The sequence below is a fragment of the Entelurus aequoreus genome, linkage group LG21 (genome assembly GCF_033978785.1).
Source record: "Entelurus aequoreus isolate RoL-2023_Sb linkage group LG21, RoL_Eaeq_v1.1, whole genome shotgun sequence".
Lineage (NCBI taxonomy): Eukaryota > Metazoa > Chordata > Actinopteri > Syngnathiformes > Syngnathidae > Entelurus > Entelurus aequoreus.
The window spans coordinates 29,431,120-29,455,918 of NC_084751.1; the positions used below are offsets into that span (position 1 = coordinate 29,431,120).

A 24,799-nucleotide genomic window follows, 5' to 3' on the forward strand; every position below is an offset into this window, starting at 1 on the left:
TTCTTACCCACAGGGAAATTATGGAATATGACAGAGTCAGATGATTGCCGATTTTGTTGTCAGGAGCCTGAATCCACCCTACATTTGTTTTGGTATTGTCATATTGTGTCTTTGTTTTGGGTGGAAGTTGAAAAAATGTGTTTAAGGATTGGTTTGTTTATGAAGCTTAATGTGGTTTCTGTTATTTTAGGAGAGTTCATTGACAATCATGATTTAGTCAATTTAATTATAGTACTCGGTAAAATGTTTATTTTTAAGGCCAAAAACAGATATTCACTTAGTATTACTTTCTTTAAAACATTTATTCAGTATTTTCTAACTTTAGAAAGTTACATGGTTGAAAACGATAATGATGCCAAAAAACATTAAAAAAAAGATGAGAAGTCCTCAAAGGCTTATTTTGAAAGTATAATTATGTTTATAGATTATATGATATCTGTTGTTGTGTTCCCTAATTTGAGTGACCTGGACATAATCTGGACTGTACATAAATGCTTATTTTGAAAATGTAATTTTGTTTATAAATTATATGCAATCTGTTGTGTTCCCTAATTTTTTTCGGTGTACATGAATGAAGGTGTGTGTTGCTGAGTCTGACTTGGACATTATCTGGACTGGGCCTGGTTTAAAAAACCCTCTAAACAAATCTAATTTCATTGACAACCTGGTCTGTTGAAGATAAGGCCCTTTTTTAAAAAAATAAAATAAAATAAGATAAATAAATAAAAAACATTTTCTTGGATAAAAAAAGAAAGTAAAACAATATAAAAATAATTACATAAAAAATAGTAATTAAGGAAAATGTTAGTGGACCAGCAGCCTATACAATCATGTGTGCTTCAGGGACTGTGTCCCTTGCAGATGTGTTGTCTATGTTGTGGGAACCAGAATATTGGTAGCAGAAAGAAATAACCCCTTTTGTGTGAGTGGGTGTGGATGAGTGTGCATGGGGGAGGTTCTTTGGGTTGATGCACTGATTGAAAGTGTGTCTTGTGTTTTTTCTATGTAGATTTAATTTAAAAAAAAAATAATAATAATAATAATAATTTAATTTAATTTTTTTTTTTTTTAGAACAGGCCCGCGGGCGACTCATCTGGTCCTTACGGGCGACCTGGTGCCCGCGGGCACCGCGTTGGTGACCCCTGATATATATACTGTTTTAATTTATCATTGAAAGCATGTTCTGAACAAAATAAATGGCTGCAGAAAGCAATCAGGGCGAGTCATCAACCATCTGCTGTCGGATTTGTCGAAAGGAGACTTTTTTTATTGTAGTCGATCCGAGATCAAAAACATGTCAAGACACTTTCTCAAAACAATCACACACTTTCCCATCTACAAAATAAAAGCGCTACGCTTTACATCCGGTTTAACTACAGTATATTTAGGGTTTCTCCTTCATATTCGCCACCACACCCGACAAAATAAAGTAATATAATGATTGTAGCGTGCAGGAGAAAACAAACATAGTCTGACTTCCTTTTAGGCCTCCGTGCTTAACTTTGAGACACATAACACTTGATCATTCTCCGCCAACACGGTGTGTTCACAGACCATGGGAAAAATGGCATTATAACACACTAACATACACATTTACACCAGCAGGTAGATACAGTATGAATGGCTATATATAGTTTATTATTTGCACACTATTGACTAATGATGCACCGAAAATCCGGCCGGAAAAATAAGTATTTTAATCACTGGAAATGGGCTCTTGAAACCGATATTGTGATGACGTAAGCTGTACGCACAGGGTTGTCTGTAGCGGAGGCAGCATGTCTGCGCTGTGGACGTATTTTAATAAATTTGACATATACCCGTGGACAGCGATCTTCACAAGTTAAGATGACACTTTGTGGCTTTTAATGAGAGAAAGGTTCCCAGGAACGTGAAGCAAGTGTGACGTGGCAGGAAATAATCTGAAGAGAATCTTTAAAACACAAGTATAGTCACCAATAACATCAGAAATAGTTGCTACATTTGTTACCAGTTGTTTTTATTAAAGAAAGAGTGACAAAGGATTAGAGAAATCTCAATAAAGTACATTGTACAATAAGCAGCAACAATTTAAAAATAGAACAAAATATATTATGTAAGAAACATGTATACTGTATGTTGATACTAAATAACAGATTTGTTTTAAATGTATGTTCACACTTTTTAGCCTTTTTAAATGAATCAATCAATCAAAGTTTATTTATATAGCCCTTAATCACAAGTGTCTCAAAGGGCTGCACAAGCCACAACGACATCCTCTGCTCAGATCCCACATCAGGGCAAGAAAAAACTCAACCCAATGGGATACAATGATAAACCTTGGAGGAGACCACAGGGCGCCCTGGGCGACCGGTGCAATGGACGTCGAGTGCATCTAGTTAATAGTGTGAGAGTCCAGTCCAGGGGTGCTCATTTCGTCGATTGCGAGCTACCGGTTGATCGCGGAGGGTGTGTCAGTCGATCGCCAGCCAGGCATTAAAAAAATAGTCCTAAAAATGAGCGATCATAAATCTTCACTATGATGTCACTTTCCTCACTTGATTGACATTCACGGCACCCGAGGGTCTTCTGAGATGACACTGGCTGCTGCCGGCTCATTAAAATTACCGACAGGAAGGCGAGAAACACTTTATTTCAATAGACTCTGGCGCCGTACCTGTCGTCAAAACGCCAAAGACCGACTGCACAGTTGCACAATAAAAGCTCTGCTTCATCCTGCCTGCGCTAACAAAATAAGAGTCTCAGAAAGCTGGCGTGCACAAGCTAGCAAGCTACGGAGTTTGCCACTAATGTATTTCTTGTAAAGTGTATACAAAGGAGTACAGAAGCTGGACAAATAAGATGCCAAAAACCAACCACTTTCATGTGGTATTGGACAGAAAGGAGGACTTTTTTTCTCCTCCATTCGAAAATGCAGACGTTATCAGCACCACTGTCTGATTCCTATCAATGCAAGTCATCAGAATCAGGTAATACACCAACTTATATTATTGTCTTCATGAAAGAAATTAAACTATATGTGTTAAACATGCTTGTATTATCTTTAACCACCTTTAAGTTGTTAACAATATTAACTATATGTGTTAAACATGCTTGTATTATCTTTAAACACCTTTAACTTATTACCAATATTAACTATATGTGTTAAACATGCTTGTATTATCTTTAAACACCTTTAACTTGTTAACAATATTAACTATATGTATTAAACATTCTTGTATTATCATTAAACACCTTTAATTTATTAACAATATTAACTATGTGTGTTAAACATGCTTGTATTATCATTAAACACCTTTAACTTGTTAACAATATTAACTATATGTATTAAACATTCTTGTATTATCATTAAACACTGTTAATTTATTAACAATATTAACTATATGTGTTAAACGTGCTTGCATTATCATTAAACACCTTTAACTTGTTAACAATATTTACTATATGTGTTAAACATGCTTGTATTATCATTAAACACCTTTAAATTGTTAACAATATTAACTATATGTATTAAACATTCTTGTATTATCATTAAACACTGTTGATTTATTAACAATATTAACTATATGTGTTAAACATGCTTGCATTATCATCAAACACCTTTAACTTGTTAACAAAAACATATATTTCATAAATAAGTAAATATAAATGATATATATGAATGAGGTAGATCCCCACGACTTGATCAATTGAAAAGTAGCTCGCCTGCAGAAAAAGTGTGAGCACCCCTGGTCCAGTCCATAGTGGGGCCAGCAGGGGGTCATCTTGAGTGTAGACAAGTCAGCAGCGCAGAGACGTCCCCAACTGATGCACAGATGAGTGGTCCATTCCGGGTCTCAGCTTTGAACAGCTAGCGCATCATCTGTGGTCACCTAATAACCTCTCCACACAGGAGAGGGGGGCAGAGCAGAAAAGAGATGGCAGATCAACTGGTATAAAAGGGGGGTCTATTTAAAGGCTAGACTATACAAATGAGTTTTAAGATTGGACTTGCTTCTACTGAGGTAGCATCTCTAACTGTTACCGGGAGAACATTCCAGAGTACTGGAGCCCGGATAGAAAACAATCTATAGCCCGCAGACTGTTTTTGGGCTCTGGGAATCACTAATAAGCCGGAGTTCTTTGAACGCAGATTTCTTGCCGGGACATACGGTACAATACAATCAGCAAGATAGGATGGAGTTAGACCGTGTAGTATTTATACGTAAGTAGTAAAACCTTAAAGTCACATCTTAAGTGCACAGGAAGCCAGTGCAGGTGAGCCAGTATAGGCATAATATGATCAAACTTTCTTGTTCTTGTCAAAAGAATATATGCGTCATAGCAAATCATGCGATGATGTCATATCGACCACGCTCCTAACCACTTATCAGAAGCATTTATTCAGGTAGAAATAGGACAGATTAAAGCTGGGAAATTATCTGTCTAGGGTACACTTATTAATGATGAAAAATTATACCTATTAATCACGATTAATTTTGAGTTAACTATGAACAAAATGCGATTATATAGCCAAAGACATGCACCTGGGGATTGGCCCTAGTGTGTGAATGTGAGTGTGAATGTTGTCTATCTGTGTTGGCCCTGCGATGAGGTGGCGACTTGTCCAGGGTGTACCCTGCTTTCCGCCTGATTGTTGCCGAGATAGGCTCCAGCACCCCCCGCGACCCCGAAGAGAATAAGCGGTAGAAAATGGATGGATGGACGGAAAATGTGATTAATCACAATTCAATATTTTAATCGTTTGACAGCCCTGATATATATACACAGTATATATACTGTATATATTATTTATATTGTTCTTCCTGTGTTTTTCAAAGTTATGTTACTCGTTAAAATGTTCGCTGTCAAATCTAAATCTGCATTCATTCATAATCCTTCTGTTAGACTTCTAGTGATCACATGTTACTAAATTGTTTTTATATGTTTACTAATAGCCCAGATATTACCGGCACATGATTTTGCCTGTAAAGGAAAAATCAAATGGTGTGTACTAGCTTGTGATGTGTTGTTAGTATTCCTTGTATTAGAATGTTTCAGTGAGTATCGGAGAGGGAGTACTACCGTACCTCTGTGACCTCTTCCATCTTTCACATGCAATTTGTGTTCTTCTCAACGATAATGATCTAGGCCAATTGCATTTATGATGGATGGACATACAGTACAGTATCGGACAAACTCCACTCCTGCTCACAGAGGAATATTTTCAGACTTGCCTCCAGGCAGACTATAATATGTGTGTTGAGCATGTCGGTGTCAATGTAATGTTTCATCCCCACAATAACCCTTCTGCTTTGTGGGGTCAACTCACTGAATGTTTGGTAGCACATCACTGTAAAGCACCAACGACATCACATCTGTTAAATAGGCCAACATTTCTTTTGTCAGCCAACATTTATTCAGTAAATGTAGTTTAGTTGGTTTTAAAAAAATATTATAAATACATACATCAAACCAACGGGCATAGATAGTAATGATACCAAGTATTATATTGATCGATACTACAGTGATTAGAACAAAAAAATATCACAAAGTCTTTATCGTTTTTGTTTACAAACTCAGGAAATAAGTCCCTTCAGGACAAAAATCAAAAAGATTTAAATCGGAACCAACAGTTAATAATTTGAATATTAAATTGATATTGATACACCTGCATCTTGTGTCTTTGTCTGATTATAATTGTAATCAAAAATGTTATAATCTAATAATGTTAGACATTTTAAGTATCAGTATTGGTATGACTAATACTGCCTTTTTTTGGATCCAAATGTGTAGTACACCCAAAACCCATGTAAAGTATTGAAACAACAGAAGAACAAGTGTATTACTTTTTAACAGAAGTGTAGACAGAAACATGTTATAAACTGAAAATAACTAGCTATTAACAGTAAATTAAAAAGTCAAATATTATTTATGTTTTTTTTATAACAATACAACAGGAAATGAAACAATATTGCTGCATATGTCAGCAGAAACATTGTTTAAACTAGATTTTAGCCCTATATTTCCGTTCCCTAGCTAGGGAGTTTTTCAGATAGATGTAGTATGGGGGCCCAGAATTTATTGCTACGGGGCTGTTCTCAGAGCATTACATTGATTACAACTGTTCAGTTTGTCCTGGAAGACCTTTGAGGTACTCAAATAATCAATTGTTTATCACAGTAGTAAATGCAGTGGATTCCTGCGAACCAAGAAACAGTAGATAACCTAAATGACTATGGTTATACTATACTATGGTTATAATATGTAGAAAACAAATGACAATGTGTCAATGTCAAAACAATGAAAAATTGTACAATGCCATTGCAAATACTGTAATGTCACAAGCATGCAATTAGTCCGAAATTTCCGGTATTTTTCTGTCTTAATCAAACATTTAGCAGATAGTACATTTGATTTCACAGCATACCGTAATTTTTTAGGGATTTGTGTTAAAGCATTAGTTAGCCTAGTTCACTTTTGGCTAACTAATTTTCTTGTATTTTGGTTTCAGACATTGAGGGATTATGTCTGTGTGCTTCATTGTAAACTGCACTTTAAATTAAATGTAAGTCTGTGTGTTGGAACTGGTTGCAAGTAGCTATTTAATAGATATGCAGCATTTAAGGCTAATTTGTAATAGCTCACTTATAGGAACATGTTGCAGAAGGCTGTGTTGTGAGTTGTCCAGTGGAAGGTTGTACAAATGCTATGTTTCAGAAACACAGGCATTTTGCAGATACGACCATTGGTGACGGGGCAGCACGGTACCCAGTGGTTAACACGGTACCCAGTGGTTAACACTTGTGACTCACAGTGAGAAAGTCATAGGTTCAATTCCCGTGCTAGGGTTCTTTCTGTGTGGAATTTGCATGTTCTCCCTGTGACTGTGTGGATTCTCTCCGGGTCCTGCCATCTCCAAAGACTTTAATCTGGGGATAGGCGGATTGGCGTATGCACAGCAGGAATGGTTTTGTTCTTTTGTGGTGTAAAAAGGATTGAATGTTTACATCACAATACGTTAACCGTATAATCGAATCTTATGTACACTGTACTGAATCTTATCAAAGGTTTATAATACATTGTTTTAGAATAGTAAAGATGTATATTGAATCGTCCATCACAAAGAGCCCAAATCTACTATGCACATTACAGTAATTCAACAACATTAAAATATGATTTAGGTAACTAAACAAACATAGACCCAATAATTAAACTTCAAAAAAGGTTAATTAGAAAAGTACACAATGCGTGAACCTACCAATCCATTATTCATAAGTTCTAATGTGTTAAAATGTTCAGATATTGTGTTTTTAAAAACAATGGAAATTGTGTTTTGAGTAAAGAACAACAGCCTTCCAGCTTGTATTCTTAGGTTATTTAAATTAAGAGGAGAAAACTATAATGTATGTGGATATTGATTTTTGAAATATGTAAAGTAAGAACAAATATAAAATACAAATGTATTTCGTTTTAGGAGTTAAATGGTGGAACAAGCTCAGTGATGAGTTGAAGACATGTAGTTCTTTTTTAAGGTTTAAGGTTTAAACATTGATGTTCCAGGCAATCTAATTTTCAGTGAATGTATAGGATAGGCAAATATAAGCCTTGGTTTCAGCCTATTTCTTTTTCGGTCATTCTTTTTCTTTTTGTTTGTGTATGTGTATGATTGTTATTATGTATAATCTGTGCTGTTAAATTGATCACACAAAATGGTTGATTATATGACAGAAATAAACTCATTTCAGTCAATCAATTCAAGTACACACTACACACAGTCCTGGTTGAAATTGGATGGTATAAATATTATGATATACAGAAAAATAAATGAGTGAACTTACTTTTGTTCTTCCTATGGCCTACAGAGGATGTAATTGATGCAACTTCCTGTGGACCATGTGATTTGTAGAATATTCCACATTTTTCAGAGTGTTAGGGGAGTGATTCTCAAACTGTGATACGTGTACCACTTGAGGTACGCGGGCTCCATCTCGTGGTACGCCAAAGAATCAATTGATTAAAGTACAGTATTTTATTTTTGTATATTCAAACACAGTGATACTGTTCAAACTGTGTGTAATGTTACAACGGCCATAATATTAAATGTACTTGTTAAATAAAACCTCTTCTTGTTTTTAATGTATATTTAGGCCTACTATGCTACTGTATTTTAATGTTGGTCATTATAGTGATACTTGGAGAACCAAGTTTTTTTCTGAGATGGTACTTGCTGAAAATAATTTGAGAAGTGTATTAACACACTTGGATATTTATTCTCCTACTTTTTGCAGGAAGAGAGCAAGCCACAGTGCTAATAAGAGGAAGGGTAGCCAGAAGGATCTGAGACCTCCGGACCTCTGGATCCATCATGAGGAGATGGAGATGAAGAACATTGAGAAAGCTCCAAGTGTGGCCCCTTCAGGACACACTTCACCCATCCATTCTTGCCAGGACCTCCCCCAGGTCGCCCACAGCCAATCAGAGAGCCAGATGGGAAGCAAGAGTAGCCACTCAGGTACTGGAATATATATATATATTGTGTTTAACTATCACAATGCTTTCAAAAAGATATCACACTAAAGTTTGAATTTTCATTGTTTGATGATTATTTCATGTAACAGTCCCTCCAGGATTTTGCTGGCTTTTTTGAGATTGCTTACGACCTAATATGCCCAAATTTGCGTCAGCTTTTTTAGACGGTTACTGAAAAAGCTGCAATGTTTTGAGGCTTACTTTTTTTTCAATAACATTGAATCAATTTGGGATTTTATCAATCAATCAATCAATCAATGTTTATTTATATAGCCCTAAATCACAAGTGTCTCAAAGGAATTTGTTATCAATATTTCAAGCGTTCCTTGTAACTTAATCAGAAAAGCACAGGATTTCAACAAAAAAATTGAAAAACAAACACTTTATACAACACATTAGACCTGCAAGTACACACTAGTACTGTATTTTTCGGACTATAAGTCAACGTTTTTTTCATAGTTTGGCCGGGGGTGCGACTTATACTCAGGAGCGACTTTTGTGTGAAATTATTAACACATTACCGTAAAATATCAAATAATATTATTTAGCTCATTCACGTAAGAGACTAGACGTATAAGAGTTAATGGGATTTAGTGATTGGGAGTGACAGATTGTTTGGTAAAGGTACAGCATGTTCTATATGTTATAGTTATTTGAATGACTCTTACCATAATATGTTACGTTAACATACCCGGCACGTTCTCAGTTGGTTATTTATGCGTCATATAACGTACACTTATTCAGCCTTTTGTTCACTATTCTTTATTTATTTTAAATTGCCTTTCAAATATCTATTCTTGGTGTTGGGTTTTATCAAATACATTTCCCCCAAAAATAGTGCGACTTATATATGTTTTTTTCCTTCTTTATTATGCATTTTCGGCCGGTGCGACTTATACTCCAGAGCGACTTATACTCCGAAAAATACGGTAATAATAATAATAATGGGTTGTACTTGTAGTAGCAGTAAAAGCACATACTGTACTTGGAGCTCATTGTAAAATGTGTTGTTTATTTATAACTAATAGTTGTATAATTAATTATACAACTATTATTGATACTACTATTATTGATTGATTGATATATAAATACATGTAAGCTAAGAGGTGAGGACACCAGTGTGTTGCTAAATGTTTGTATACTACATCACCCAGAAGACTTAGCGCCGTAGATTGGAACCGGAATTTGATCTGCGCTATGCAAGAAGACATCATTTGTGTCGTTTGAGCAAAAGAGATTTGATGTATTGTTACACGTTGTTGTCCCTGCTTTGTTTACGCAAGAAACAAATATACATTTTGATTAGACAGTTGACATGTGCCCTAGAGCGCCGCTGAGAGACAAATTTGATTGACGAAAATGACACCAATTGCCCAAAATGTGCATTAAAGTTACGGACAATGGACGAAGTTGCAAGGCCGCACATTAGTCACGGGGATTGGTTAAATTTGATGACATTGGCGCAATCGCAAAATCACTCATTCCTGGAGGGACTGATTTAAATACAGGAGCTAAGCCTGATTTGAAAACTATTTATTAGTGAGGAATCAATTAAGTTTAACCAGAATGTTGTGTTAAAAACACTTTTCAGTAAATTTCAATAAGTTGTTTGTATTATTTCAGGAGCGGATGGTGATGAGGCGTCCAGCGTTATTTCGACTTTGGAACGTTCTCTGGCTGCGAGGAGAGGAACGCGGGGCAAAATGATGATTCCTATGGATTCCCAACCAAGCAACATGCGTATGTATTGCAACACAGCTTGTTGAAATCAATTAATTTATTACTGTTGTATTGTGAAGATTTTAAATTGTTTGGACCATGCATGGAGAAAACAGAAGAGCTTGCCTATCGTTCACAATCATTATAAAAGACATGACGACGGATATGCTTGTTTTTTATGCATTCTAACTTGTAAATAAAAGTAAATAAAAGTCCGCTTACAGCGGAGCCAATAGGCGGTCCTCTATTTCGCTCATAAATTCCAATAAATAACCATTCAAAAACCGCCAGCATTACTCGATTTACATTTCGTGATTTTAATATTTTAGTGATGTTGTTTTTATATGCGCTAACACAGACATGTTTACATCATCGAGTGGTCTGCTGCTTTCTCACGTCCTTGCTCCCAGTAAGTTTATTCTAGATCATAAATCATGCCTGGACAGTAGATGTCTGAGTAGGTATGCTGACAAGTTGGTACACTTTGACAGCCATTTAGTACCCGAAACTGGCGAAGACGACACGAAAAGACGCCTGGTCCCTCCCGCCCTCCACCCCTTTTCCTCGTGAGGATTATGAGTAATTTTTCACATAAATGGGAATATATGAACAACCCAGCAGTCAGCATCCTAATGACAGCAGACGTTGCACAGTAATGTATTATTATTTGTTGGCTCTCATGAACTCTGCAGTGAGTAATAATCAGTGATGAAGAAAAAAAAAAAGCAATCGTGATTCGTTTTTTAAATTAATGTGCCGCGTATGCTTAAAATGATCAAAATACGTAAATATTAAATGTTATTATTTAAATGTACCCATTAATACATTACATATATACTTACATCATATATATAAAACCTTTTTGGAGGTGTTTGGATATTTTTTAAGGACTTTATTTGCAGAATTGCGCAGCTCTATAGGCTCCTTTGTAAGAAAACTTTTGATCGCTTTTATTTAATATTTAGATTGCAAAAAAAAATTAAATGATTGTGAATGACAGGCATTTTACAACGACATTTCAAAAAAAGTGAAGTTCCCCTTTAAGTCTGTTACTGCGCGCCTTCATTCAACATGCACACTTTGGGTGGAACAAACCTCAAGTGTCGGTTTTCCCTTATTAATCTGGCCTTCCGCATATTCTCCCATCGACTTTTTCTCCATCTACTTTTTCTCCTGCCTGCTTCTGAATTTGAATAAGTCCAGCGCCCTTGAAAGATGAAACATTATATTGCACTGAAGTTTGGATGCACTGTACACCAATTGGAATAAAATAATAAAAGTAATTACAAAAAAAACTATAACATCTATTCTGATCGCTTCAATTTAGTAGCTCGCTATGTGTGGAGCAAGCCTAAAATGTGGGCGTTCTCTGTCAAATCTGGCTCTGGGTGTATTCTCCCATCGTTTTGTTCCCCATTCTGCGCTTCTAAAGCTGCAAAAAGTCCAGGGCCCCTGGAAGGAGAAACATTGATGTTTGCATGCAGTGTACTCCACATGGTAATAGAGACTTCTAAAAAACTAGCAATTGCATTCAAACTTCCACTATCACCATTTTTTAAAATTTTATATTATATATTTTTTCCGTATTTGCTTTAAAATATATACAAATAATCAAGTCATAAAAATGGGGTCCCACAGTACATTTTTGGGGTCCCACTTTTTTGTTACCGTTTTGGAAACAAATGATAAATGTATGCATTATCCTCTTATATCTCACATTCTATATTGTGTTTTGGAAAAAGGTTGTCATAAACGTTACTTAATTCATTAAAAAAAATAATACACAACCCAAAAAAATTTTATGCGTGCGTAAATGTATTCAGTTATAAACATTCATTCACTTTCTTCTTTCCTTCATGGATCTAAACTTAACCGCTGGCGTTATTTTTTTCTATATTTTTATTGTAATATTTTCAGAATGTGTTTGTTCTATTTTTGGCCAAAGTAAGACAAACAAAACAATCTGAAGTTGTCTTAATTTTTTAGTTTTAATGCCATGATTTTAATAGTCCGTGCACAGATTTTCCCGCATGCGGCCCCTGAGCTAAAATTAGTTTGACACCCCTGTCCTATACCAACAAAAGGAGGAAAGGAGCACTGAAAACAAACCTAAACACAGAAAAAAACATTAATTAGTCCAAGATGACAGGAGCAATCCTGACAGTAATTGTTTTATTGACAACAACCAGTTACCACAATTCATTAAGTTAAGCTTATCACGCAGTAAGTTGAATGATGCGGACTAATTTGTTACTAAATGCTTTTTAATATGCTTCTGCCTTGGAGACGTTGTATCTGTAAGTAATATGCAACTTTATATTTTAGTACTTGTTTATAGATGGATATTTTATTTATCTCCTTTAGTTACCTATAGCCTACCATGTTTACCTACGTACTTTGTTAGTTCACTGAAATACAAGAAAAAGATCACATCCATTCGTCCTTCCTCTACCGCTTATCCCTTTTGGGGTCATTGTGGGTGCTGGAGCTTATCCCACCTGCATTCGGGCGGAAGGCGGGGTACACTCTGGACAAGTCGCCACCTCATCGCAGGTCCAACACAGATAAACAACATTCACACATTAGGGCCAATTTAGTGTTGCCAATCAGCCTATCCCCATGTGCATGTCTTTGGAGTTGGGGAAAGCCGCAGTGCCCAGAGGGAACCCACGCGGTCACGGGGAGAACATGCAAACTCCACACAGAAAAGACCCCGAGCCCGGGGATCAAACCCAAGACCTTCGTATTGTGAGGCACACGCACTAACCCCTGTTTCACCGTACTGCCCGAAAAGACCACATTTGTGTGATTATTGGGAGACATATGGATGTGAACTGGCTGTCCAGCTTTGCACAAGTAAACGTGCTGCAGGACTTCTTGTATAGAAGTGTTTATAATGAACAGCAGCCGCAAGCAGTTTCAGACTCAATAAACCACATTGCAAGCACTAAATTATTATATTTACATCCCTTCCTCCAAGTATTATGGGGGTTCTGATAAATGTCATACAGTATATCGTGCATATACATGAAGACAGACACGCAATGAATGGCCCTCGCTATTTTGATCATTTAAAAGACTCAAACCTCTGCACACAAGTAGTAGATCAGATGTGCGTGGGCTGTCATGTTTCTACGTGTTTTAATACACACAAACCTTTAGTAGGTCACACACCTGAACGTGTACTGTGTAGGAAATTGGTATACAGTATGTTGTATTGCATGCCTACTATTGATACAATTTCCATGATAGATTCTTGAACGCCTATGCATCAAGTTTATGTCTCCATGATCAAATTCAGAGTTTCTCTCCTTGTATCGTGCGTGTGTGTGTGTGTGTGTGTGTGTGTGTGTGTGTGTGTGTGTGTGTGTGTGTGTGTGTGTGTGTGTGTGTGTGTGTCGCCTTCCTTACAGCTGAAAGTCCCCACTAGTTATTATGCTTTCCACATTATCCTGGTGTGTGTGTAAGGATTTATGTCCTCTTTATCTTGTTTCCATGTTCACACTATTGTGTTGCGGTTGTTTTCTACTGCACCTTCTAAGATGCAATCAGGTTACATCAGCAATCAGTTTGCAGCCCCATGTGGTTATTTCTGTATACTGTGAGTCAGTGGGTGACTTAAGTTTTTGCAACGTGACATGCCATCCTGCATGTTCATAAAAGTGTTTCTGGAATGTGTGCGTCACGTTGAGACAGTAGTCAGGCTTCAAGCTCTCAGACCTGTCCTCCACCTTTTTCCTTACATTTGTTTGCAAATATAATCATTTAATGCTTACAATGTGATTTATTAAGCCAAAAACAGGCAAAGTTAGACCAAATGGATACAGCGGTGAGGTGCTGACAATGGAGACAGAATCCTCCATCCATGTGTATCAACATATTAGGACTGTCAGAAATAAAAATATTATATATATATATATTGTAGGGGTGTGGGAAAAAATCGATTCGAATTCGAATCGCGATTCTCACGTTGTGCGATTCAGAATCGATTCTCATTTAAAAAAAATCTATTTTATTTATTTTTATTAATCAATCCAACAAAACAATACACAGCAATACCATAACAATGCAATCCAATTCCAAAACCAAACCCGACCCAGCAACACTCAGAACTGCAATAAACAGAGCAATTGAGAGGAGACACAAACACGACACAGAACAAACCAAGAGTAGTGAAACAAAAATGAATATTATCAACAACAGTATCAATATTAGTTACAATTTCAACATAGCAGTGATTAAAAATCCCTCAATGACATTATCATTAGACATTTATAAAAAAAAAAAAAAAAAGAACAATAGTGTCACAGTGGTTTACACTTGCATCGTATCTCATAAGCTTGACAACACACTGTGTCCAATATTTTCACAAAGATAAAATAAGTCATATTTTTGGTTCATGTAGTAGTTAAAACAAATTTACATTATTGCAATCAGTTGATAAAACATTGTCCTTTACAATTATAAAAGCTTTTTACAAAAATCTACTACTCTGCTTGCATGTCAGCAGACTGGGGTAGATCCTGCTGAAATCCTATGTATTGAATGAATAGAGAATCGTTTTTGAATCGAGAATCGTGTTGAATTGAAAAAAAAAAATTGATTTTGAATCGAATCGTGACCCCAAGAATCGATATTGAATCGAATCGTGGGACACCCAAAGATTCACAGCCCTAATATATTGTCTATACAGCAATGACATTTTAAAATGTTATAGTTGCTGAATGCCATAAGGTGCTGATTAAAATAAATTCAATTGATTTGTTTTGGTGTCTGCTAACAATTTTTCATATGGCGTTTGTTTTTTTTCATATTTTTCAAAACTGAATTCTTGCCATCACAACACTGCGGCGACTCACAGAGCACACAGTACTGGCAACAAAGCATTGCTTAATGTTATACACCGGGGTCTGTCAATGTACATTTCCCTACATAGTGCATTGGAATGTAAACGCGCCAGATACTAGCCAGAAGCTAATTTCCACCCATATCCCAAAACATGCACACAAGCAGACAGGATGAAAACACTAAAAGTACACGAAACACTTAAAATACAAAATAACAAATGACAGGTAGGTAAAAAACATAGCATTGTTATCTTTCAAACTAGGATAGATAGGATATACTTTATTTATACAACACTGGGGAAATTATGGGGTTGCAGTGCAGATAAAAAAAAAGCCCACAGAAAATTAGTTTAAAAAAAACACAGGAGGTAAACATTAAAGAACACAAAGGACAAAAAAAAACATTAGGAGCTGATGCAACTGACGCCATTTCGAAAAAACAACAACATTGCAATTAATACATGTTGCGCACATACGATGGCAACATGCATAGGCAAAAAAACAAAAACAAAAAACACAATTTCAACACCCTCATACACCACGGTGGTTTCAGCGGTACTCCACCCCAGTACTCCACGCCATTGTTTGCTGGGGTGGAAGGGCATCACGGCCAGAGACAGGAACAGACCCGACAAAGCAAACAACCGACTCCATCCTCGGCTTGCCACTAGCTTTCCAGTCGGTGTGGATGAGTCTGATACATGCTTGTTCAGCCAGGGCTCCGTGAAGCTCGTCCATCCCGACGCTCAGCGGTAGCTCTGCAGCCCCGTCTCTTCCCTCACATCTCCTCCGGTCTCTCCACGTGGCCATACTTTGCCAAATATGTGGCATTGCTCTTTGCTTATCTGGGATTGCTGGCTTCTTTTGCCTTTTTAAAAGGCATTTGGCTTAAATTATCTTCTGTTTTTATTAAATCAGTTATGTTTAGCTTTTATTTGATGTTTGTGTCGCTACGTGGACATCCATCTATCCAATGTAATAATGATAATGATGGTTTAGATTTTATATTGCGCTTTTCTACACACTTAACTCCTAACAGTAGCTCCTTTGAATTCCTTCTAAGTCTATAATAAGATCTGATAGCTCAGTTACAGCTCTTGTTATTACCAAATCTGTGTTATATGTGTTTTATGTTGCACCATTGCACCAAGAAAAATTCCTAGTTTGTGAACCCGTTCTCAAACAATGGCAATAAAAAACGATTCTGACTTAGAGTGCTTCACAGAGAACTCATCATTCATTTTCTCTACATTCACACTTGATGGTGGTAAGTTTGTATTTGTAGCCACAGCTGCCCTGGGGTAGACTTACGTAAGGGTGGCTGCCAATTTGCGCCTACAGCCTCTACGACCACCAGCAAACATTCATTCACATTCATACACCAGTGTGGGAGCAAGGTTGGTGAAGTGTCTTGCGGAAGGACACAACGGCCGTGACTAGGATAGCGAAAGCTGAAATTGAACCTTGAACCCTCAAGTTACTGGCACACGGTCCCATTTTCCTATGCTTATCCCTATACGCAGGTGCATGTAAAATGTTGATTAATGAATGACAGGGCACTTCATATGAAATTTTGTGTAGAGACGTATTCCTAGTCCTTTCTTGATCCTGTCACTTACAAGAATATAGTTGATGTAGTCCCCTGTGGCAACGATTGTTAATGCTGGGGTTGTAGACATTCTTAATGGGGTCAAATCCCTGCCAGAGATGCGTTAGGGAGATAAGATCAAATAATATTTCATTTGTGTTCAATGTGTTTTTTGCACTCCAAAAAAATATATATCTAAATGTATGTATCTATATATACAACAATGTATTTCCCATTAATTTGTTATAGTACAAAACTTGCATCAAATAAGTAAATTAATTCAGTAATAAAATTGTTGATTAGAAATATATTGTAGCGTCCCGGAAGAGTTAGTGCTGCAAGGGGTTCTGGGTATTTGTTCTGTTGTGTTTATGTTGTGTTGTGGGGCGCATGTTCTCCCGAAATGTGTTTGTCATTCTTGTTTGGTGTGGGTTCACAGTGTGGCGCATGTTTGTGACAGTGTTGAAATAGTTTATACAGCCACCCTCAGTGTGACCTGTATGGCTGTTGACCAAGTATGCCTTGCTTTCACTTGTGTGTGTGTGTGCCTAAAACTAACGTGATCATTAAACTTGGTAATGATCATATAGCATGTCAGCATTTCTTGACATCTTCGAGTAAAGACCTTTGTTAACCCGTCCAACGCTACAATATAGAAATAATTTCATGGTGGACAGTAGGGCCCTAAGTCTTACACCCAGTAAACCTCAGGTGGAGACATGGTTGTTAGTACTTCCTGTTTAGCAGTTCATGGTTAGCAAGCAAATGATAAAGACTAATGCATTACTGGATGTTGTAGGTGTTAAGGTATACAGTAATGACAGACCAATTAAAAAAAACATCATTTAATGTTAAGGTTTTTACTGAATAAGACTCTGATTTAAAATTTACAATTTGAACTATGAGCCATAAATCTTTCAAAGTATTTACTAATTGACTGGAATTCAAATTATTTCCTCCATCCTCGAATCAGTGTGCATTCTTTTATTTTGCCACATTGGTGACCGTGACATGTGTACTTCAGTATCCTTAGTGTTTACTGATTGATTGATTTATTGAGCAAATAGCAACACAGACACAACCCAACACACCTCAGTACCAGAACCCGGCCTTTTTAAACAGTTCAATATAAAAGGGGTCAATGTTGTTTTACTCATCCAATCAAAGCAAAGGTTCATTATTTTGCTTTCTCAAGTACTACAAGAGAAAATCACCTCACTCACTTATCAAGTGTCACATAATGAAATCTGATGTTGGGATTAATGTATTTTTTCCACGAATCAATAGAACAGGTTGCATTACTCAGAGCAAAATCAACTGTCTCTACTTGTGTTTTGTCTGTGCTCGGTTTTTACCTCAACAGCGCTATTCTATTCTGCTCTCACAGCAACCGGCAGAGCAGTAACTGTGGAGGAGCGATTGCGATACAGTTTGCTACACTGCGCATATGCATGTGTTATGCCCTTGTTACGGGCGTAACACATGCATATGCGTAGAAGCTCTCCTTCCACTGAGAGCTTCAGTGGAACGAAGGAAGCTAGTGTTCCCTTGGTGTGCGGAGACAAAAGCAAACAATCACAGAGCAGTGGATCAAAATTAACACAGGTTACAAATGCACACATTTACATCACCATGAAAATGAAATAAACATTAGAACATCTTTAACATTTCCTTTTTATGAATCCTGTTACATTTTATTTATTAAAATTGTACTCTTGGACGAGTGATTATTTTCTCTTAACTGGATGATCAATTTTCCTTCTCATTTGAATACAGTTGCAAATGTAATCTATTTGACTGTTTTTACATGTATTATGTGTTTCAATTTTAACCTGTCAGACATGTGTTTTGCTGGCTTTGTCCGCTTAACTCCCCAACAAACACACTGTGTATGTGCATCTGTTCGCCCCAAACATAACTGGAGAGGAGCGATCACATTACAATTGGCTATACTGCGCACAAACATGTGCATGTGTTTGTGTCGACAGCTTCCCAATATGGTCTCTGACCACAAAAACTTTCCTCCAGAAGGTCTTATCTTTGTCGATGTGATGTCAGATGAAACAAAAATGTAGCTGTTTGGCCACAATACCCAGCAATATGTTTGGAGGGGAAAAGGTGAGGCCTTTAATCCCAGGAACACCATGCCTACCGTCAAGCATGGTGGTGGTAATATTATGCTCTGGGCCTGTTTTGCTGCCAATGGAACTGGTGCTTTACAGTGAGTAAATGTGACAATGAAAAAGGAGGATTACCTCCAGATTCTTCAGGACAACCTAAAATCATCAGCCTGGAGGTTGGGTCTTGGGCGCAGCAGGGTGTTCCCACAGGACAATTACCCCAAACACACGTCAAAAGTGGTAAATGAATGGCTAAATCAGGCTCGAATTAAGGTTTTGGAATGGCCTTCCCAAAGTCCTGACTTAAACGTGTGGACAATGCTGAAGAAACAAGTCCATGTCAGAAAACCAACAAATTTAGCTTAACTGCACCGATTTTGTCAAGAGGAGTGGTCAAAAATTCAACCATAAGCTTGTGGATGGCTACCAAAAGCGCCGTATTGCAATATTAACATTGCTCAATGTATACTTTTGACCCAGCAGATTTGGTCACATTTTCAGTAGACCCATAATAAATTCATAAAAGAACCAAACTTCATGCATGTTTTTTGTGACAAACAAGTATGTGCTCCAATCACTCTGTCACAAAAAAATAAGAGTCATACAAATTATTGGAAACTCAAGACAACCATGACATTAAAGGCCTACTGAAATGAATTTTTTTTATTTAAACGGGGATAGCAGATCTATTCTATGTGTCATACTTGATCATTTCGCGATATTGCCATATTTTTGCTGAAAGGATTTAGTATAGAACAACGACGATAAAGATTGCAACTTTTGGTATCTGATAAAAAAAAGGCTTGCACCTACCGGAAGTAGCGTGACGTAGTCAGTTGAACATATACGCAAAGTTCCCTATTGTTTACAATGATGGCCGCATGAAGTGAGAGAGATTCGGACCGAGAAAGCGACAATTTCCCCATTAATTTGAGCGAGGATGAAAGATTTGTGGATGAGTAAAGTGCAAGTGAAGGACTAGTGGGGAGTTGAAGCTATTCAGATAGGGAAGATGCTGTGAGAGCCGGGGGTGACCTGATATTCAGCTGGGAATGACTACAACAGTAAATAAACACAAGACATATATATACTCTATTAGCCACAACACAACCAGGCTTATATTTAATATGCCACAAATTAATCCTGCATAAAAACACCTGCGTGTTTGTTATGCTAGCTCCTAGCTCCTCTGCTAGCTCCTAGCTCCATAGAACACGCCAATACAATACAAACACCTGATCAACACACACAATCACTCAGCCCAAAAGACCGTTTACCTAACCCAAGGTTCATAAAGCTTATATATTTTTAAAAAGTTACGTACGTGACGCGCACATACGGTCAAGTTATCGAATGTTTAGCAGCCAAGGCTGCATACTCACGGTACCTGATATTCAGCTGGGAATGACTACAACAGTAAATAAACACAAGACATATATATACTCTATTAGCCACAACACAACCAGGCTTATATTTAATATGCCACAAATTAATCCTGCATAATAACACCTGCGTGTTTGTTATGCTAGCTCCTAGCTCCTCTGCTAGCTCCTAGCTCCATAGAACACGCCAATACAATTCAAACACCTGATCAACACACACAATCACTCAGCCCAAAAGACCGTTCACCTAACCCAAGGTTCATAAAGCTTATATATTTTTAAAAAGTTACGTACGTGACGCGCACGTACGGTACGGTACGTGTTATGCTAGCTCCTAGCTCCTCTGCTAGCTCCTAGCTCCATAGAACACGCCAATACAATTCAAACACATGATCAACACACACAATCACTCAGCCCAAAAGACCGTTCACCTAACCCAAGGTTCATAAAGCTTATATATTTTAAAAAAGTTACGTACATACGCAAAAAAAAGCCAAAGCTGCATACTCACAGTAGCACGTCTGCGTCTTTGCCATCCAAATCAAAGTAATCCTGGTAAGAGTCTGTGTTGTCCCAGTTCCCTACAGGCGTCTGTGTATCCAAATCAAAAGTCCTCCTGGTTAGAGTCTCTGTTATCCGAGTTCTTCCATCTTGACTGCATCTTTCGGGAATGTAAACAAAGAAGCGCCGGCTGTGTACTGTTGTGGCTGACTACGTTCGAAAAATACGTCCATTTCGCACCGACAACTTTCTTCTTTGCTTGCTTGGCTTCCTTCTCCATAATGCAATGAACATGATTGAAACAGATTCACGAACACAGATGTCCAGAATACTGTGGAATTATGAAATGAAAACAGAGCTTTTTCGTATCGGCTTCAATGTGGAAGGCATACCCGTGTTCGCCGGGCTACGTCACACGCATACGTCATCCTCAGAGGCGTTTCGAACCGGAAGTTTAGCGGCAAATTTAAAATGTCACTTTATAAGTTAACCCGGCCGTATTGGCATGTGTTATAATGTTAAGATTTCATCATTGATATATAAACTATCAGACTGCGTGGTCGGTAGTAGTGGGTTTCAGTAGGCCTTTAAGTTCTTTACAAGTGTATGTAAACTTTTGACCACGACTGTACATAAACAATAGTTGATATTGTGTCTGCGTTTTACATGGCAACACATTCATTAGCTTCCTGTCACTTTTCTATCTTTTAAAGATGTTTTTAAATTTTGTCTACCATACACAGGAGTCTCCATTAACCCAGAGCCGCTCTGCTGCACCATTGTGATCAATATTGTCAGTCAATAACAATATTGATGACCCTTGCTCATATGTGCTGTTCTTGCTGCTGTAACCAAATGCTGCCTGGTTAGGTGTTTAGGACACATACAGGAAAGCACACAGGAACGCTCACTCACTAATCTCTTTAAAGCTGCTGATCACAGCTTTGCCGCATTAAAATAATCAATCATGTCTAATCAATGCTCGGATTGATCATAGTTTAGTGAAATAAGACCTCTTGCTTCAAAGGCGGTAAATAAAACCCCAGCTGTCCTTTTCCTTTTCGAGATAATTAAAACAAGCCTTCTGGGTGTGATGCTTTTAAGACTTTTGAGAGTATGAATGTATTTAATTAATAATTGTATTCCATGACATTACATTCCACTGAAACTTTTTTAGCCAATGTAGTTCTGTAGATGAAAAGTATTTAAATAGAAACAAAAAACATGCTCCTCAGGCTCCTCTCTGAGCTGCCAATGCCAATGGTCCTAGGAGCTATGTTGTCCGGGGGCTTTATGCCCCCTGGTAGGGTCTCCCAAGACAAACTGGTCCTAGGTGAGGGACCAGACAAAGAGCAGCTCAAAGACCTCCATGAAAAATAAAAACAAAGGACCCAGATTTCCCTTGACCGGACGCGGGTCACCGGGGCCCCCCTCAGGAGCCAGGCCCGGAGGTGGGGCACGATGGCGAGCGCCTGGTGGCCGGGCCTGTCCCCATGGGGCCCGGCCGGGCACAGCCCGAAGAGGCAACGTGGGTCCCCCCTCCAATGGGCTCACCACCCATAGGAGGGGTCATAGAGGTCGGGTGCGATGTGAGCTGGGCGGCAGCCGAAGGCAGGGCACTTGGCGGTCCGATCCTCGGCTACAGAAGCTACCTCTTGGGACGTGGAACGTCACCTCGCTGGGGGGGAAGGAGCCTGAGCTAGTGCGCGAGGTGGAGAAGTTCCGGCTAGATATAGTCGGACTCACTTCGACGCACAGCAAGGGCTCTGGAACCAGTTCTCTCGAGAGGGGCTGGACTCTCTTCCACTCTGGCGTTTCCGGCAGTGAGAGGCGACGGCTGGGGTGGCAATTCTTGTTGCCCCCCGGCTCAGAGCCTGCATGTTGGAGTTCAACCCGGTGGACAAGAGGGTAGCTTCCCTCCGCCTTCGGGTGAGGGAACGGGTCCTGACTGTGGTTTGCGCTTACGCGCCAAACCGCAGCTCAGAGTACCCACCCTTTTTGGATTCACTCGAGGGAGTACTTGAGAGTGCTCCCCCGGGTGATTCCCTCGTTCTACTGGGAGACGTCAACGCTCATGTTGGCAGCGACAGTGAAACCTGGAGAGGCGTGATTGGGAAGAATGGCCGCCCGGATCTGAACCCGAGCGGTGTTTTGTTATTGGACTTTTGTGCCCGTCACAGATTGTCCATAACGAACACCATGTTCAAACATAAGGGTGTCCATATGTGCACTTGGCACAAGGACACCCTAGGCCGCAGTTCCATGATCGACTTTTTAGTTGTGTCATCGGATTTGCGGCCTCATGTTCTGGACACTCGGGTGAAGAGAGAGGCGGAGCTTTCTAGCGATCACCACCTGGTGGTGAGTTGGCTGCGATGGTGGGGGAGGATGCCGGACAGACCTGGCAGGCCCAAACGCATTGTGAGGGTTTGCTGGGAACATCTGGCAGAGTCTCCTGTCAGAGAGAGTTTCAATTCCCACCTACGGAAGAACTTTGAACATGTCACGAGGGAGGCGCTGGACATTGAGTCCGAATGGACCATGTTCCGCGCCTCTATTGTCGAGGCGGCCGATTGGAGCTGTGGCCGCAATGTAGTTGGTGCCTGTCGTGGTGGTAATCCTATAACCCGTTGGTGGACACCGGCGTTGAGGGATGCCGTCAAGCTGAAGAAGGAGTCCTATCGGGTTCTTTTGGCTCATAGGACTCCTGAGGCAGCGGACAGGTACCGACAGTCCAAGCGGTGTGCGGCTTCAGCAGTCGCGGAGGCAAAAACTCAGACATGGGAGGAGTTCGGGGAGGCCATGGAAAACGACTTCCGGACGGCTTCGAAGCGATTCTGGACCACCATCCGCCGCCTCAGGAAGGGGAAGCAGTGCACTATCAACACCGTGTATGGTGAGGATGGTGTTCTGCTGACCTCGACTGCGGATGTTGTGGATCGGTGGAGGGAATACTTCGAAGACCTCCTCAATCCCACCAACACGTCTTCCTATGAGGACGCAGTGCCTGGGGAATCTGTGGTGGGCTCTCCTATTTCTGGGGCTGAGGTTGCTGAGGTAGTTAAAAAGCTCCTCGGTGTCAAGGCCCCGGATAGTCGAACCTCGGATTCAGGAGGAACAGTGTGGTTTTCGTCCTGGTCGTGGAACTGTGGACCAGCTCTGTACTCTCGGCAGGGTCCTTGAGGGTGCATGGGAGTTTGCCCAACCAGTCTACATGTGCTTTGTGGACTTGGAGAAGGCATTCGACCGTGTCCCTCGAGAAGTCCTGTGGGGAGTGCTCAGAGAGTATGGGGTTTCGGACTGTCTGATTGTGGCGGTCCGCTCCCTGTATGATCAGTGTCAGAGCTTGGTCCGCATTGCTGGCAGTAAGTCGGACACGTTTCCAGTGAGGGTTGGACCCCACCAAGGCTGCCCTTTGTCACCGATTCTGTTCATAACTTTTATGGACAGAACTTCTAGGCGCAGTCAGGGCGTTGAGGGGATCTGGTTTGGTGGCTGCAGGATTAGGTCTCTGCTTTTTGCAGATGATGTGGTCCTGATAGCTTCATCTGGCCAGGATCTTCAGCTCTCACTGGATCGGTTCGCAGCTGAGTGTGAAGCGACTGGGATGAGAATCAGCACCTCCAAGTCCGAGTCCATGGTTCTCGCCCGGAAAAGGGTGGAGTGCCATCTCCGGGTTGCGGAGGAGACCCTGCCCCAAGTGGAAGAGTTGAAGTACCTCGGAGTCTTGTTCACGAGTGAGGGAAGAGTGGATCGTGAGATCGACAGGCGGATCGGTGCGGCGTCTTCAGTAATGCGGACGCTGTATCGATCCGTTGTGGTGAAGGAGCTGAGCCGGAAGGCAAAGCTCTAAATTTACCGGTCGATCTACGTTCCCATCCTCACCTATGGTCATGAGCTTTGGGTTATGACCGAAAGGACAAGATCACGAGTACAAGCGGCCGAAATGAGTTTCCTCCGCCGGGTGGCAGGCCTCTCCCTTAGAGATAGGGTGAGAAGCTCTGCCATCCGGGGGGAGCTCAGAGTAAAGCCGCTGCTCCTCCACATCGAGAGGAACCAGATGAGGTGGTTCGGGCATCTGGTCAGGATGCCACCCGAACGCCTCCCTAGGGAGGTGTTTAGGGCACGTC

The 24,799-nt window shown here is 39.6% G+C and overlaps 1 protein-coding gene across 1 annotated transcript in view; it reads left to right on the top strand.

The window, feature by feature from the left end:
• dcc (DCC netrin 1 receptor) overlaps positions 1-24,799 on the top strand; it is a 563,221-nt gene that overhangs the window by 445,542 nt on the left and 92,880 nt on the right. Inside the window, exons 23-24 of the mRNA XM_062031404.1 lie at positions 8,272-8,495; positions 10,136-10,252. Coding sequence (XP_061887388.1) covers positions 8,272-8,495; positions 10,136-10,252 — 341 coding nt within the window. The remainder of the gene's footprint in view (positions 1-8,271; positions 8,496-10,135; positions 10,253-24,799) is intronic.